At 40.3% G+C, this 12,879-nt stretch overlaps 1 protein-coding gene across 13 annotated transcripts in view; it reads left to right on the top strand.

Annotated features, from left to right (window-relative positions):
* The window catches only part of ELAVL4 (ELAV like RNA binding protein 4), an 82,721-nt gene that overhangs the window by 55,032 nt on the left and 14,810 nt on the right, over positions 1 to 12,879 (top strand). For all 13 annotated transcript variants that reach the window (XM_064665276.1, XM_064665275.1, XM_064665274.1 and 10 more), the window contains one exon: positions 7,590 to 7,693. In XM_064665276.1, coding sequence (XP_064521346.1) covers positions 7,590 to 7,693 — 104 coding nt within the window. The remainder of the gene's footprint in view (positions 1 to 7,589; positions 7,694 to 12,879) is intronic.

The raw sequence follows: 12,879 nt of genomic DNA, 5'->3' as shown, positions 1-12,879 counted from the left end.
AGATGGCTATTTTTAACCCAAGAATAAGTCATGCTGCTTAATTGTAGGTGCACTGTAGTATCACAGTATGTCTGGGGCTCTAGATTGGATTGCATTTAAATACAGCTGACTTTTCCTGATGTACAAGTAGGATCTTCTCAAAAGAACTAGTAAGGGCAGCTGAAGTACAGTAGTTTGGTGGAAGGTTCCCAAACAAAACTTATACTCTTGCACCTTTCTACAAGAGGTAAAAAAACCAAGCAATTTACTACTCATACTTGTCTCAGTTTTGCTTGGAGAAAGACTATACATCTTTCCCGAAATTCTTGTAAAAGCAAAAGTGTAATAGGAGAAGAATGCTTTCTTGCATGGACAATATGTATTGAATAAATCCTAGTCTGTACAAATGTAAAGAGACTGTATTGTAAATAAGCTATAGACTAAATGGGTGCTGTGATAAAGAGCTGCACTAAGCACAGAACAAGTTACCCTTCATAGTTGGATTGCAGTGAATTGTGACAGTGACAGCCTTAGCTTAATTGTTTGGTCTTAGGAGCACCGCATGCAGGAGATGCTTCCCTCTTGCTTTGCTTCTCTGAGACTGCAGTGTGCATTGCTGGGGTGACAGGAGGTGTTTCTCCTTGGTACAGGGGTGGAGGATGAATGAGACTGACATTACTGATATAAAAAGCATCAGACAAGGAGCAGGGTTTGAACTGGTCTCATGATCATATCTCATTTTGCCTTGATCTGAATCTGCTCTCCATAGCTTACCTCCTTTTTTTAGGTGAACAGCTCTATTTGTTGATAACTGTTGTAGAAATAACAACAGCAAAAATACAGCAGTCAATTCACTTGACCCTCTTGGTACATTTTGAATGTATCTTCTCAAGGGTATTTATGTAACCTTCTCCAAAAGCCCCTACTTCATGCAGCTTTTCATATGAGTTGTAGTCATTCTTTGTCTTCCCAGGAATGTGTTTAAAGCACTTCTGACGAGGTTTGGAGCCTCACAGGGTGGTGCTGTGAAATGGGCCTGCCAGCTGGGTCTGGGCTTGCCTTGACTGTCACTACGTTTCTTTGATTATTCTTGTTTACAAGACAAAAAGCGTGGTGAGTCCTTCTCTTGCCAGTCTCTCTCCCAGCCAACCGTAGGTGCTGTGTATTAGGAACATCTCCAGTTTGAGAAACACTGGGTAAGGTGGAAGAATATGTGCAGGTCTGCTTGGAAGAGCCACAGGTGGATAGCAAGTTGCACTCGGCTTTTTCTATAGAGAAAAGCTCACCCTGCAACCAGTTTCTTCCCTAAATTTCAGTGGGGTTGTAACAGGCAAAAATGGTGCTGGGAGGTTTGGAGAATTCACGGTGAGCATTATTTGTCTTTTGGTCCCAAACCCAGAGTGACTGAAGGCTGTTACTGTCTGACGGGTTCTGCCTGGCTAATGCGAGCTGAGCTGTCAGACGTGCCCTACTTCTGAAGGGAGGGATTGTGTCAGAAAAGCATCGGCGCTCACTGGCGTTTGTGTTATGGCTGTCAGGCGGGCAGCTTTAATTAGGTTTTACATTTGGGCAGGGGACAACAAAAACCACAATTTAAGGCAGCTTGGATTGCTGCTGTCCCATTCTGTGCTTGTTTTCATGAGTGACTGTAGTGACCGTAGTCCTTCAACGTGATGTTCAATGCCACAGTAACTTATTTCCAAATATAAAGGATATTTTTAAACATTTCTTGAACCTGTCTGGTCACAGGTGAGCAATTAAAAGTTGTACTCTTCTATAAGTTGTTATTAAAACAGTTTCCTGCAGTAGGAAAGCTTCAGACTTTCTGAGAAGGGAGTTTGCTTCTGCTTTGCTTGTGGCAATGATTGTTCTTTATACAGTTCCTACTACAAACAGCAGGAACAGTGGTATTTGTAGAGCTTCAGAGTAGAAGAGATTGTAGAGCACTTAATGCATCATGCCAAAACCTTCCTGGATTAATTCCTGCTTGAGCAAGAAAAGCATAGCTTTCAAAAAAAAAAACACAAACTTCCAGAATTTCCAGTGGTAGGAGAACTGACAAAATGGTTGGTAGGTACTTAAATTCATCTTACCTTCAATATCAAAAACAGAGCAAATTACTTGCCCAGGAAACAGCATTTGCTGTATTGTTTCTAGTCTGGTTTCACCTGCCAAGCAATGGGACTTGGAATATATAACTCCATGGACAGACATTGTTAAGAAAAAAAAAAAAATCTGTACTTGAAGTGAACACTAATATAGTACTGTTAAGTTTCAACTTTAACTTTTTTGATCAGGTGGACAGATTGACCCCTATATCTCAGTTGAAAGAATTTTTTCTAGTGCTGTAGTCAACTCTAGTGGCACCATCACCAAGGCATCTGTGTCTTGCTTGAAGCACATACAGCGGGGCTGGACACTGCTCTTGGCCAGCAAAGCACACAGTCAGATCAGAATCGGTGGGGTTTCTTTCCCTTTTTGATTGTGCGTGGGTTTTGTGCCAAGAAGAATTGTTTTTACCCTTTTGTCAACATGGCAGGCTTGATGTGGCCTCTGTCAATCTTTCATTCCAACATTTCTAAAGTATGCCACAGTTAACTTCATTTGTCAGAAAGTAATCTTTGTGCTACCTCAGTGTATGTATTTGTGGTCTACTGAGGAACTTAAATTGCTTTGCACCTTCGCTCTGTCCTGTTCTTTCTTATCTTCTTGTCCTGTCTTTCTGCAGTTGATCTTCATGAGCAGGGAGTTTGGGTTTTTTCCACTTACCGGTGGAAATGAACAATTTAGGGCCAAGGTCTGTTTCCTGAGGTAGACCTGTAGGAAAACATCTTTCTGGTGATTTCCTGTTCACAATTCCCAGTTAGAGATCTGTTGACTTTTTTAATGTACTTAATGTGTGCCATGTTAATTTTGTTTTAGTCAATTAATAAGCAGTACCAAATCAAGTGCTTTAGAGAAGACCGAGTACATCAATGCCATTAAATCAACATTCTTAAAATTTATAGGTCAAACTTGTAATCTCATCAAGAAGGTTGTCAGTTTAGTTTGACAGAATCGATTTCCCAGAGACCTAATTTGATTGACATTGGTTTTATTACCCCTTATAATTCTTTATTATAAGAGTCCAGTATTGAATATTCTGTAATTTTTGCCTTGCTCAGCATTAGACCGATGGACCTGTAATTAGTCAGGTCATCCAGTCCTTTCTTTTTGAATTTCAGTGCAAAATTGTCTTTCCTCCGGGCTCCTGGAATTTGTTAATCACAAGAGAGCCTTTGGCCCCTTTTTTTGGAGTCTCATCTATGCATGTAATCCAGATCATCTCATTTAAACATACATAATTTTAGGACTTCCTGTTTAGCATCCACCTGAGTTTCTGTTGTACTTCATGTAGCTTCTTCAGGTGTACGTAACGTCTGTTGTCTCTGTACTGTTACTATTAGTATCTGCTGATGAGTCAGGATGAGCATTCAGGGATCTTTTTTCTGTAATCTAAAAAAAAATTCTTTTGTTATTCTGATTTTTACTAGCCAGAGATTATTTTTTGTTGTTGTTGTTTGTTTCTTATGATATTTCTGTTCTAACTTATATTTGTTTCTGTGTATTTTCCCTTTATCTCCTATTTTAAATATGGAATTGGCCTAAGCAGACTTGCTTACAAAGCAGTAAGGGAAGGTACAGGTCTCTGGCACTGTCTTTTTCACAGTTGCAGGTTTTGGGATGTGTGGATAAATGTTACAGGGTAAACAGAACATGGAAAAAATCGTTCTCGTGGCTTGTTTTAATCCTGATGATTTTCAGCTCTGAAAATGAAACTTCTTAAAATGCAAAATATGTACATTATCAACTTGGACTTGGCTTCAGCTGGTTTGTTGTGTGGTGTTGGTTGTTTGGTTTTTTTTTTTATAACTGTCAAGTCCTTGATAATCTCTAACCCTGTTACTGCTTAGACCTATTCCTTACCAGATCATAGGAGGTCCAGTATACATTCTCTGCAGCTAGATAAAACATTCAGAAAGAGCAGTGGTAATAGCAATGTAACAAGGTGTTGTTTTAGGATCATCTAGAAATATCTCTTGCCTGACCTACTGAATCACAGCATGCGATGAACTATTGGATTCCAAATCACAGAAAATATTTACTATTTACGGTGCTGTTCCTGGGAAGTGTAGCATGGGAATGAACTACAGTGTCTGTGTGGGATCCCACTGAGAGGTCCAGCTGCTTGCTTTGTGCTGCCAGATTGTGTCCAAAGAAGTGTTACCCTTTTGGAGTACATGCAATAAGAGTACAGGATGGAGAAAATAGGGAAGTTCATACTGGTTACTGTATTCTGGAACAAATACTTTCTGGTTTTTTACCAGTAACAGTTTTTAGTTCTTTCATATCTAGAGTCTGTGTTTTGTCTGACATAAGGTGTATTGCTCTTTAGAGGAATTTGAAAATAATATTTTTAGCTGCATGTATAAATTTTTTTCTTGGCTTCTTAGCTGTAAATGTTTAGCACACTGAAACTTTATGATGTTTGCTAAAGTCATAAAGCTTTTCACAAATTAGCTTTGTCTGAGTTTATTTTCTTTTTAGTTTTTTGAGACTGGGATGTGTCTGTCTTCATGTGCACCATAGTGTTTGGGAGAGATGGTTGAAAATACAAAGTAACCTGAAGTGGAAAGCTCTTAATGAAAGATTTCCTCCCTTGAGCTTCACTGATACAGTGAGGCATATGGCAGAAAGCAGCAGCAGGAATTTGCTGGTGGAAACAACTGCACCAAGATCTCAGTGGGCTGCAAAGGGTACAGGGTTTGAGTTTTTAAGATAAAAGGGGGTTTTATTGAATTAACAGAAATTCAGTGCTTAAAATGCTGAGTAGATCCATCCTTTTTTGTGAGAATATTATTTAGCCAATATAGCAATTAGTGTGTTGGATATGATTTCATAACCAATAGCTTCTGAGTAACAGGCCTTAAATCCTGTTACAAGTTTGATATATCTCATGGCATTCAGGGGTATATACACCAGCAAGAAGAAATCATGTTTCTGCAGACCTATTATTCTAAGGAAAATGCTATGACAGTATAATAGTTTTCTTTAAGCCAGGTTCTGCAGTCCTGCATGCAGACAAGACAGCTTTATTAGTGTTGGTATTCATTATCCTTCACCTTGGAGAAAATATATTTGTTTCCAGTTGGTAGAGAGAAGCAGAGATGATATCTAAATAACTTCAGTGTTACCGGAGAACTCAGAGCAAGGTAGTAAATGGTCTGTGGAATTGCTGTATCATTCTTTTCATGTATTGCCATTATTTCCCTTCCCTGCTGCTAGTGCTGTCTGTGGGTTTGCTATCCGTGGTGACTTCCTTGCACAAGTGAGAAGTGAGAATGTTTGTTTGTATGAGAGATAGGTAAAGGCCACTCTCTAGATTGTAGTGGTCAGACCATGTGCCTTGAGAATAACAGTGGCTGGACATGGAAGCCCATGGTCGGACTGCCTGCCATAAATTCCAGGGCCTTGCATTAGCTACTCCTGCTCTGTGTATCTCTGAAGGTCCATAGAGGATCAACGGGAAAAGAAAAGACAAAGGCAGGTTATCAAAGTTCTGATCCTTGAGTCTCCCTAAAGCATAAAAAGAGGTTTGTCTCCTAGAGGATGGCTTCCTTCTGGCCTAGGACTGTTTAGGATTAAATGCATTAAAGATTTGATGTGTTCAGAGGCACAGGAGTTGGTACTGTATAAAATAGATAGGCAAGAAGAGGAGGAAGGCATGGCAAGGAAAGTATCTTTACAATGTTTCTGTTCTGGGTTTTGTGCTCAGGCAGACTTCAGTTTATTCTTGGTTAATGTCATGTAACTTGGATAAGAATATTTTTATTGATACTGTTTAGCTCTTCAGGAAGACTAAATACGTTTTTATACTTTTTTTTCTGAAGTTAAATTGATTGGAGGGAATTGCTCCCTGGATGTACTGTAGGTTAAAACAGCCATTTTTTTTATCCTTATGCCTGTATGTGGGCATTTCAGGCATGAACTGCAGTGTTTCCATGGATTTTTAAAGTCTTCCATCGCAGAGTTAGCAGCTTTTAGGGCTTTGATCTGATTTCGTAAGACAGAAGCGCTCCCTGTATTTGTGTTACAGCAAACACTGTATTTTTGGTGGCGTCTGACTTTGAGAAACACACAGATGCTTTTTTGTAGTCCAGGAGACAAAGAAACAAAGCTTTGTGCTGGGAGGCAGGATCTGTGCCTCCAGGGGACATCAAGGCACTTGGTGTGCAGCTGCCTTCCCAACCTCGCCTTTCTCCCGATGAGCAGGAGCTGGGTCGCTGCTTGCTGCTCCCGTGGATAGAAATCTCCACAAATGCCGTTCTCCTTGGGAGGGATTTTCACATGTTTCCTTTCTCATTGCCTGTGAGCAGAAGAATTTCAGTCCCCTGCACATCAGCGCCAAAGGGCGGGTTGCTTTTTGGCTTGCTGTGCTCCAGATACACTGAAGGGTGTATGAGAAGGAGCGTGGTTGGAATACAGGACTGCTAGCCTGCCTGCTTGGGCTCACTGATTCTTGAAATCTGTGTATGTTTCTAAGTGCATGTGCCTTAACAAAAAAAAAAATTAAGAATTGCTCTGGTTTTCAAACATAAAAAATAAGTTCAGTAGGAGGCTCAAAGGAAGGGATCTGGAAGCGTCTGTCTGTCATGTTGTATTAATAGAACTGATGCTGCAAAGCTGCTACTTGGGAATCAGGAAAACATCCCTGTGGAGCAGGTTCAGCCCTCTGCAGACCTGTAGTTTTATCCATGTGTGCACAATACCTGTAGTGCTGACAGCGCGGCCCCTCCAGCTCCCTGTCACTTATCCCGGTTATTAACCAGGTCTCTTTCCACTGCAAACACAAACACAGATCTCGCTGGTAAAACAGAAGCTGTTGAAATGATTTTGGCTGCTAAAGTGGGCTCCTGCCATCCCATGCGCAGCAGCAGTTGTACTGTTTGGGTTTGCTGTCATCTCTAATACTCGGAGGGGAGCTTTAATGTGGTCCCTCGCCCTGCTGCAATTTGGGCTGTCCTTTCTCCTCCTATTTACTGGCTGCTCACTGAGCAGTAAAACGAGACATAAAGGTGGTTATCTGTTCCTCAGTCAGCCCCTTCAAGGTTAATGTAAAAATGCTGTTTCCTGATTTTTAACACTTACAAACTTGTTTATAAACAGTAGCAAAATTATGTGTGTGTGTGTTTATGATTTTTAAGAAGTGGCTTCCTTACTGACAGGTCAGCCAGTTACATTTATTAAGAACACAAAACTATTACACAATTCTGTTGCTGTCAAGCCTCATATGTGCTCTTCAGTAAATTCCTGTGGAAGGCAGGGTGGGGGGGTTGCTGCTTCTCATTCTTAAAGTAGGATCTTCAGAGCAGCAATTTAAAGTTATGTTGGCTTCCACTGTATTCAGGAGATATCAGAATGGTGAAGAACAGCATAGAGACCATAAGGGAAAGCAGGGATGAAATGAACAGTATAAGAAAAATGTGTTTCTACTCTTGGAATCATGTTCCTGTGCTGAGAAATACTGAGTTCTTTTTTTCTTTTTTTCTTTCTTTCCTGCCTTTCAACAGGGCAGAGTTTAGGGTATGGATTCGTTAACTACATTGATCCAAAGGATGCAGAGAAAGCCATTAACACTTTAAATGGACTCAGACTCCAGACCAAAACCATAAAGGTAAGACAATATAAAATGCCTTTTGCTCAATTCAGGAAGTGGGAGGAAGTAGTTGAAACAGTTTCTGGCAATTTCATCACTATTTTACTCTCTGTTGGAAGGGCACTAACGAGCTCCTCCTTGGAACAAGGGAGGACAGGCAGAAGATAAAATCTCTCTTCTCCGACATTGCTGCTATTGTTAAAGGGAGGGGAAAGTAACAGGAAGCTCCTTAAAGCATGACAGTGAGGCTAAAATGTAGAATAAAACATCCAGAGTGATACCCTTTTCCATAAACAGGTGAAGTATTCATAAGTTACATGTTTTCTTATATTTTAATGGGAAGTACCTTGACATGGAGCTGTTCTAGTGATGCTCCTGTCATTGTCAGGTGTTAAAAGTATGTTTCTCTCAAGTTAGAATATGTTACTCTCAAAAAAAAAAAGGGTTTTTTCCACAGTTTCTACATCCTTAATTTGATTTATTCTTTGAAAAGCTGGAGGCTTCCCACTAAAGTCTCTTATTTCATTGTTGTAATAGACCATTAGTTATTCAATGACCTTCTTTAGTGGTCTCACAAGAAAAGCAAGCTTCTACACTGTCACGGTTTTTGCTGCATGGCTGATAAAGCTATTTTGAAACAGCTTACAGAAGATTTCTACATCCCAAATTCTGACAAATAATACAGCTTAAGGGATGTGAATCAACAAATTGAAGGGGCACAAACAGCAGATCAGATTCAAATTATCTGAAACTACTTTGATCGTATTTGAATGCTGGCTTTTGGTTTGCACCATTTTCTTAATTTTTTCTTCTGTACTTAATTTGTATTTCAAAGCCAAAAATTTATGTTTAAGGAAGGTAAAACTAGAATTTTTACTTCAGTGAATATCGGTTCAAGTAATGTCAGTGATTTCAGATCTTGTAGTCAATACTTTATTTGTGCATACCCATTCTCACTAAAAGTTTGGACAAAATTATATTCCCTAAAGCAAAAATATTTGTTGGATTCCACTGTATCTCTGTGGATTGCTTCAAGCAGGTTTTTCCCTGGTCTGTTTGATCAGTGAAGAGCAGAGAGCTATGAAAGTGGTAGAGTAACTTCACGGGCTACATAGGAAAAGCTACTTCCAAACCTCCCCTAGACCATCCAGGTTCCATCCAGCAGATGTGTGTGGGCCATATATCCAAATGCTCACAGCATGGTTTTGTAGAGTTAAATAGAAAACCTTTGAGGAATATGTAAGGCAAGGCAGCAAAATCTACCATCTTATCAACTGCTGCAGGTGGAACTGCAGGCTTGCACTCAGCAGTTTCTGCTTACAGTGAAAAGTTGCTCTCGAAATTGCTTTTAAAGGCACATTATCAGGAAAAATGTTTTGAAAATACTTTATTAAGAACTCAGTGGAACTTGAAAAATCTAGATCGGTTTTTAATGCAGCACATGTAGTTTTGAACATTATTTAGCCTTAGCAAAGGTGCTACATTTCTTTTCCTAATTACCTATGTTGCTTTCCTCTGTTTATTTTGTGAACCAGAGCAATGCTATTGCATGCATAATATTCCAAGGTTACACAAGCTACAAAAAGGCCTCCAAAAACTCCAACCCACACCAATTATTATTATTATTATACGTTTCTCACATGCAAAATCAGACCCATTATGCTTTCCTTAGTAAGATTTTCATCTGAGAACTTCCCATGCAAAAAGTTCTGTGTAATGTTGTTTTTTGGTGTGTTTTTTTTTTTTTTCAATTCAGTATAAATTTTAGAAATGCATTGGTTTGTTTGGTTTGGGGTTTTTGTGTTTATTAGTGGCTAATACTTTTATTGAATACAGGACATCTTGTTGAGCTCTTGAAAGCTGTTAAAATTGAATAAGCAGCAACGAGGTTGATCTAACCTATGTGTACAGGAGCTACATAAGTTTCTCAATGACTGGGAAGATGTGTAGGCTTTTTTTTTTTAAATAAAATAGATTTTATGCAGTTGCCTAAAATCTATTCCATAGCCAAGGTTTGGCCTCAAAGATGTCTAATCGGCAGTTTCCAACCCCCATTTTTCATTGCAGAATTGCATGTGATTACCTCACTTTATCCCCTTGTTTTTTTGTTTTTAATTATGCTTTGCTTCTAGAAATCCTAATAGATTAGGTTTGCTTTCCTGATAGTGTGGTGGGGAAGGTTTCCCAGTGTTCATGCTGAGTGGTAAATCATGTGTGTTCACTGCTGCCAGCAGCACCTGTGTCACTGGGGACATCCCTGGTTTCCACCTTGCAAGGTGATGAGAAACTGTATTCAGCCCTGCTGAAGCCTCCTTGCTTGCATCTCACTGTCTAGCATCTCACTGTCATTCATTATGAAGTTGAAGTATTTTAGCTTGTGGTATTACTGTATTTAATTATCAGACTCGATTACTTCAGCCGTAGATACCCTTTACAGTTACTAAAAATGCACTGTTGGTGTGTTAAAAAAGGCTCCCTTGAAAGAACATCTAGAAAGGAATTTGGTGGCTTATAGTTTTGTAGGCCAGAAAATATTTAATAGTAGAATAACATCAAGCTGGAAAAGAACTAAACATTTTTCTTCTTTCTTCGTGAATGTGGTTGGGTTTTATGCCCCAGAATCAATCTGTAGATGTCCTGTTGGTGGATGGGCTGAACCTTGGCCTCTGCCCATGTATGTTGGGTAGCTGCAGCCCTGCAGGTGGCATTTCTCTGGCTGCCCTTTTGGAAGCTGTTCTGATGGAAAGACAGTTGAAACAAATAATCTGTGAATGCCTTTTTACACTGGCAAATCACTTCTGCTTACCAAGGTCACTGTGGTCCTGCTGGTTGTGTCCCATCTCTTTGCTCAGTCATGGGCTCTGCTGTTCCTTACACCTACACTGAACATGAGCTGGCTCTTGGGGGTTACATTTGCCCTCATTTTTTGACCCCATAAGGCTTAATTCCTGTTTAAAAATAATACATACTTTCTGCATGTGGCCCCAAATGCTGTCGTTTTCACTTCTGTAACATTTTTGTGGCAGCTTAATGTTCTCTCTCTCCTGATGCCTTGCAAAACAGCCATGCAGTCACAGGAGGAACTGGCTTTATAGCAGGATCAGCAGAACAGCCAGGCATAGTCGGCTCTGATGTGTGGACTAAAATAACTGAAAAAATGTTCTTTTTATTCTTTCATTGTTATGATAAATAATCCCTTTTCACCGTAGCAGCTAAAATATTTATGTGCATTTTATTTAAGTCAATGATGCCCTTTCAAGTCAAAGTTGAGAGGTGACAATTTACAGAATATCTGTTTGGGGAAAGCACTGGAGGAAGTGTTATGTGTTTGGTAATAGGTTATACACGTTATGTTCCTCCTCAGCTTATCATAGTGCATATTTTATTTACGCCATTTTGTAGCAGCATCATTCTCTTGTGAAGGAAGAAAGCTTCACTTTATTTTTACAGCTAAAGCTTGACATAATTCTACAAAACAGCTTAGAATAAGGGAAGATCCAGTGTGTGTTGAAATAAATATATATTCCAGAAATTGAATCTATTTTTAGAAATTAAATTTGCCCATCCATAAAAGCATATGAAAGGTCACTGCTGCTGTTGAAGATTGCCTGGCAATTCAGTTGCATCAAATATCAGAAGGAAAATAAGATGTGTGATGCATGGGGTTACAGATTGTTTAAACTGCTGCTTTGCTCCGGAAAAAGGACAGCGTCTCAAAGGATGCGAAAGAAGTGTTTTACAATTTACTTGGGGATTCAGGTGACCTGACTTCATTGGAACAAGGGCAGAACAGTTTTGAAAAGAAGTTTGAAATCTAAAGAGAGCCAGTGACCCCCTGAAGTACAGTCCTGTGTCCCCTCTCCTTCCTTTTCTCTGTTGCCTGACAAATAGGTTTGCTTCTTCCCTCACTTGCAGGAGCAGGTACATGATGTGATGCTGCTGGAGCAAAGGGAGATGTCTCCTCTGAGGGGACGAGGAATCTGGGTTCTCTGAGCCCTTGATAACCTCCAGTTTTTAAATCCATCAAATCTATCCGATGATAAAATACCAGGCAGTTCAGATCACTCCTCTGTGGTCAGGGGCCTTTTCTAGTTATATTAATTTTCAGTTAAATGAATAAATACCGTGGAATTTTATTTGTTTTATTCTCCTGTTTTGATCAATAGGTCTGGGTGGTCCTGGTTTAAAATACAGTGAATAAGGCTGTGGGAGAAAGTAATCCTGCATTTTCTGAAAATAAGGTAGTAACATTACTGCTCAAAGATCTTCCTGTTTATCTTGGTTTCTCTGGCATTTTTCAAAATGCCAGCTATTTCCACAAAACTCAGGCTCTAAATCTGTCCATGTTAATTCTTGTAATTGTCCACAAAACTACAAACCATCCTGTCACTGTAGGGAACCAAATAACAGCAGCCTCAGACTTCTCCGTCCTACAAAGTCATTTGTCAAAAAGATTGCCTTCCAGCCATGCTCAGCAGAGAAGGAGGTGTGGGAAGCACAGGGCAGAGGAGGAGGAGGCTGCAGCAGGGAGCGGTGGGGAAGAGCTGCATCTTCTGCACCCCATCCTGAAGTGCTTGGGAGGTATGGGGAGAGTTAAACACAACAGTTTGGGTTGCAGCCAGAAAATGCTGGATTACTGGTAATGATGGTAGCAAAGCTCTGGTGTTGGGTGCTCTTGGTGCAGTACTCTGCCAAAAACCCTGTGTTTTCCAACTGTGTTCTTCCATGGCCTACCCAGGGGCCACCTGCTACCAAGCCTGCCAGACACTACTTGCAGCCTCTTGTCCCAGTGAAGAAATGGGATGCTGTGAAAGGCCAGGTGATAAGGAGAGGGTGTACAGAGAAATCTGGGCAAGGCACAGAGGGGGCTTAGATGCTCTGCAAGGAAAAGAGGGTAGATGAGGGGTTTGGAAGATAGTGGGAGTAGCTGAGCATATTGGACTGCGGCAAGGAGGGATTTGCATTTTAAAGTGTCCAGTCGCATTGTGCCCCCTTTTTTTTCCTTCCCTGAAAATTTATGTTACAGGGACTTGCAAGCTGCAGATTTTGGGACATAGCTGTTCCATGGTTCCTTTTAAAATTAGGATAATTGCTCGTTCTGTTTTAGGGTAGCTCAGACTTAGTCAGAGGGTTCATCTGCAGTGGCTGCTGCACGCCAGGACAAAGCCTTGGACAAGGAACTTTAAAAGGTGCTGCAGACCTGG

This window comes from Pseudopipra pipra, chromosome 9, assembly GCF_036250125.1.
Source record: "Pseudopipra pipra isolate bDixPip1 chromosome 9, bDixPip1.hap1, whole genome shotgun sequence".
Taxonomy (NCBI): Eukaryota; Metazoa; Chordata; class Aves; order Passeriformes; family Pipridae; genus Pseudopipra; species Pseudopipra pipra.
The sequence above is the reverse complement of the archived record's forward strand: the minus strand, read 5'-3'. Positions and strand labels throughout refer to the sequence as shown.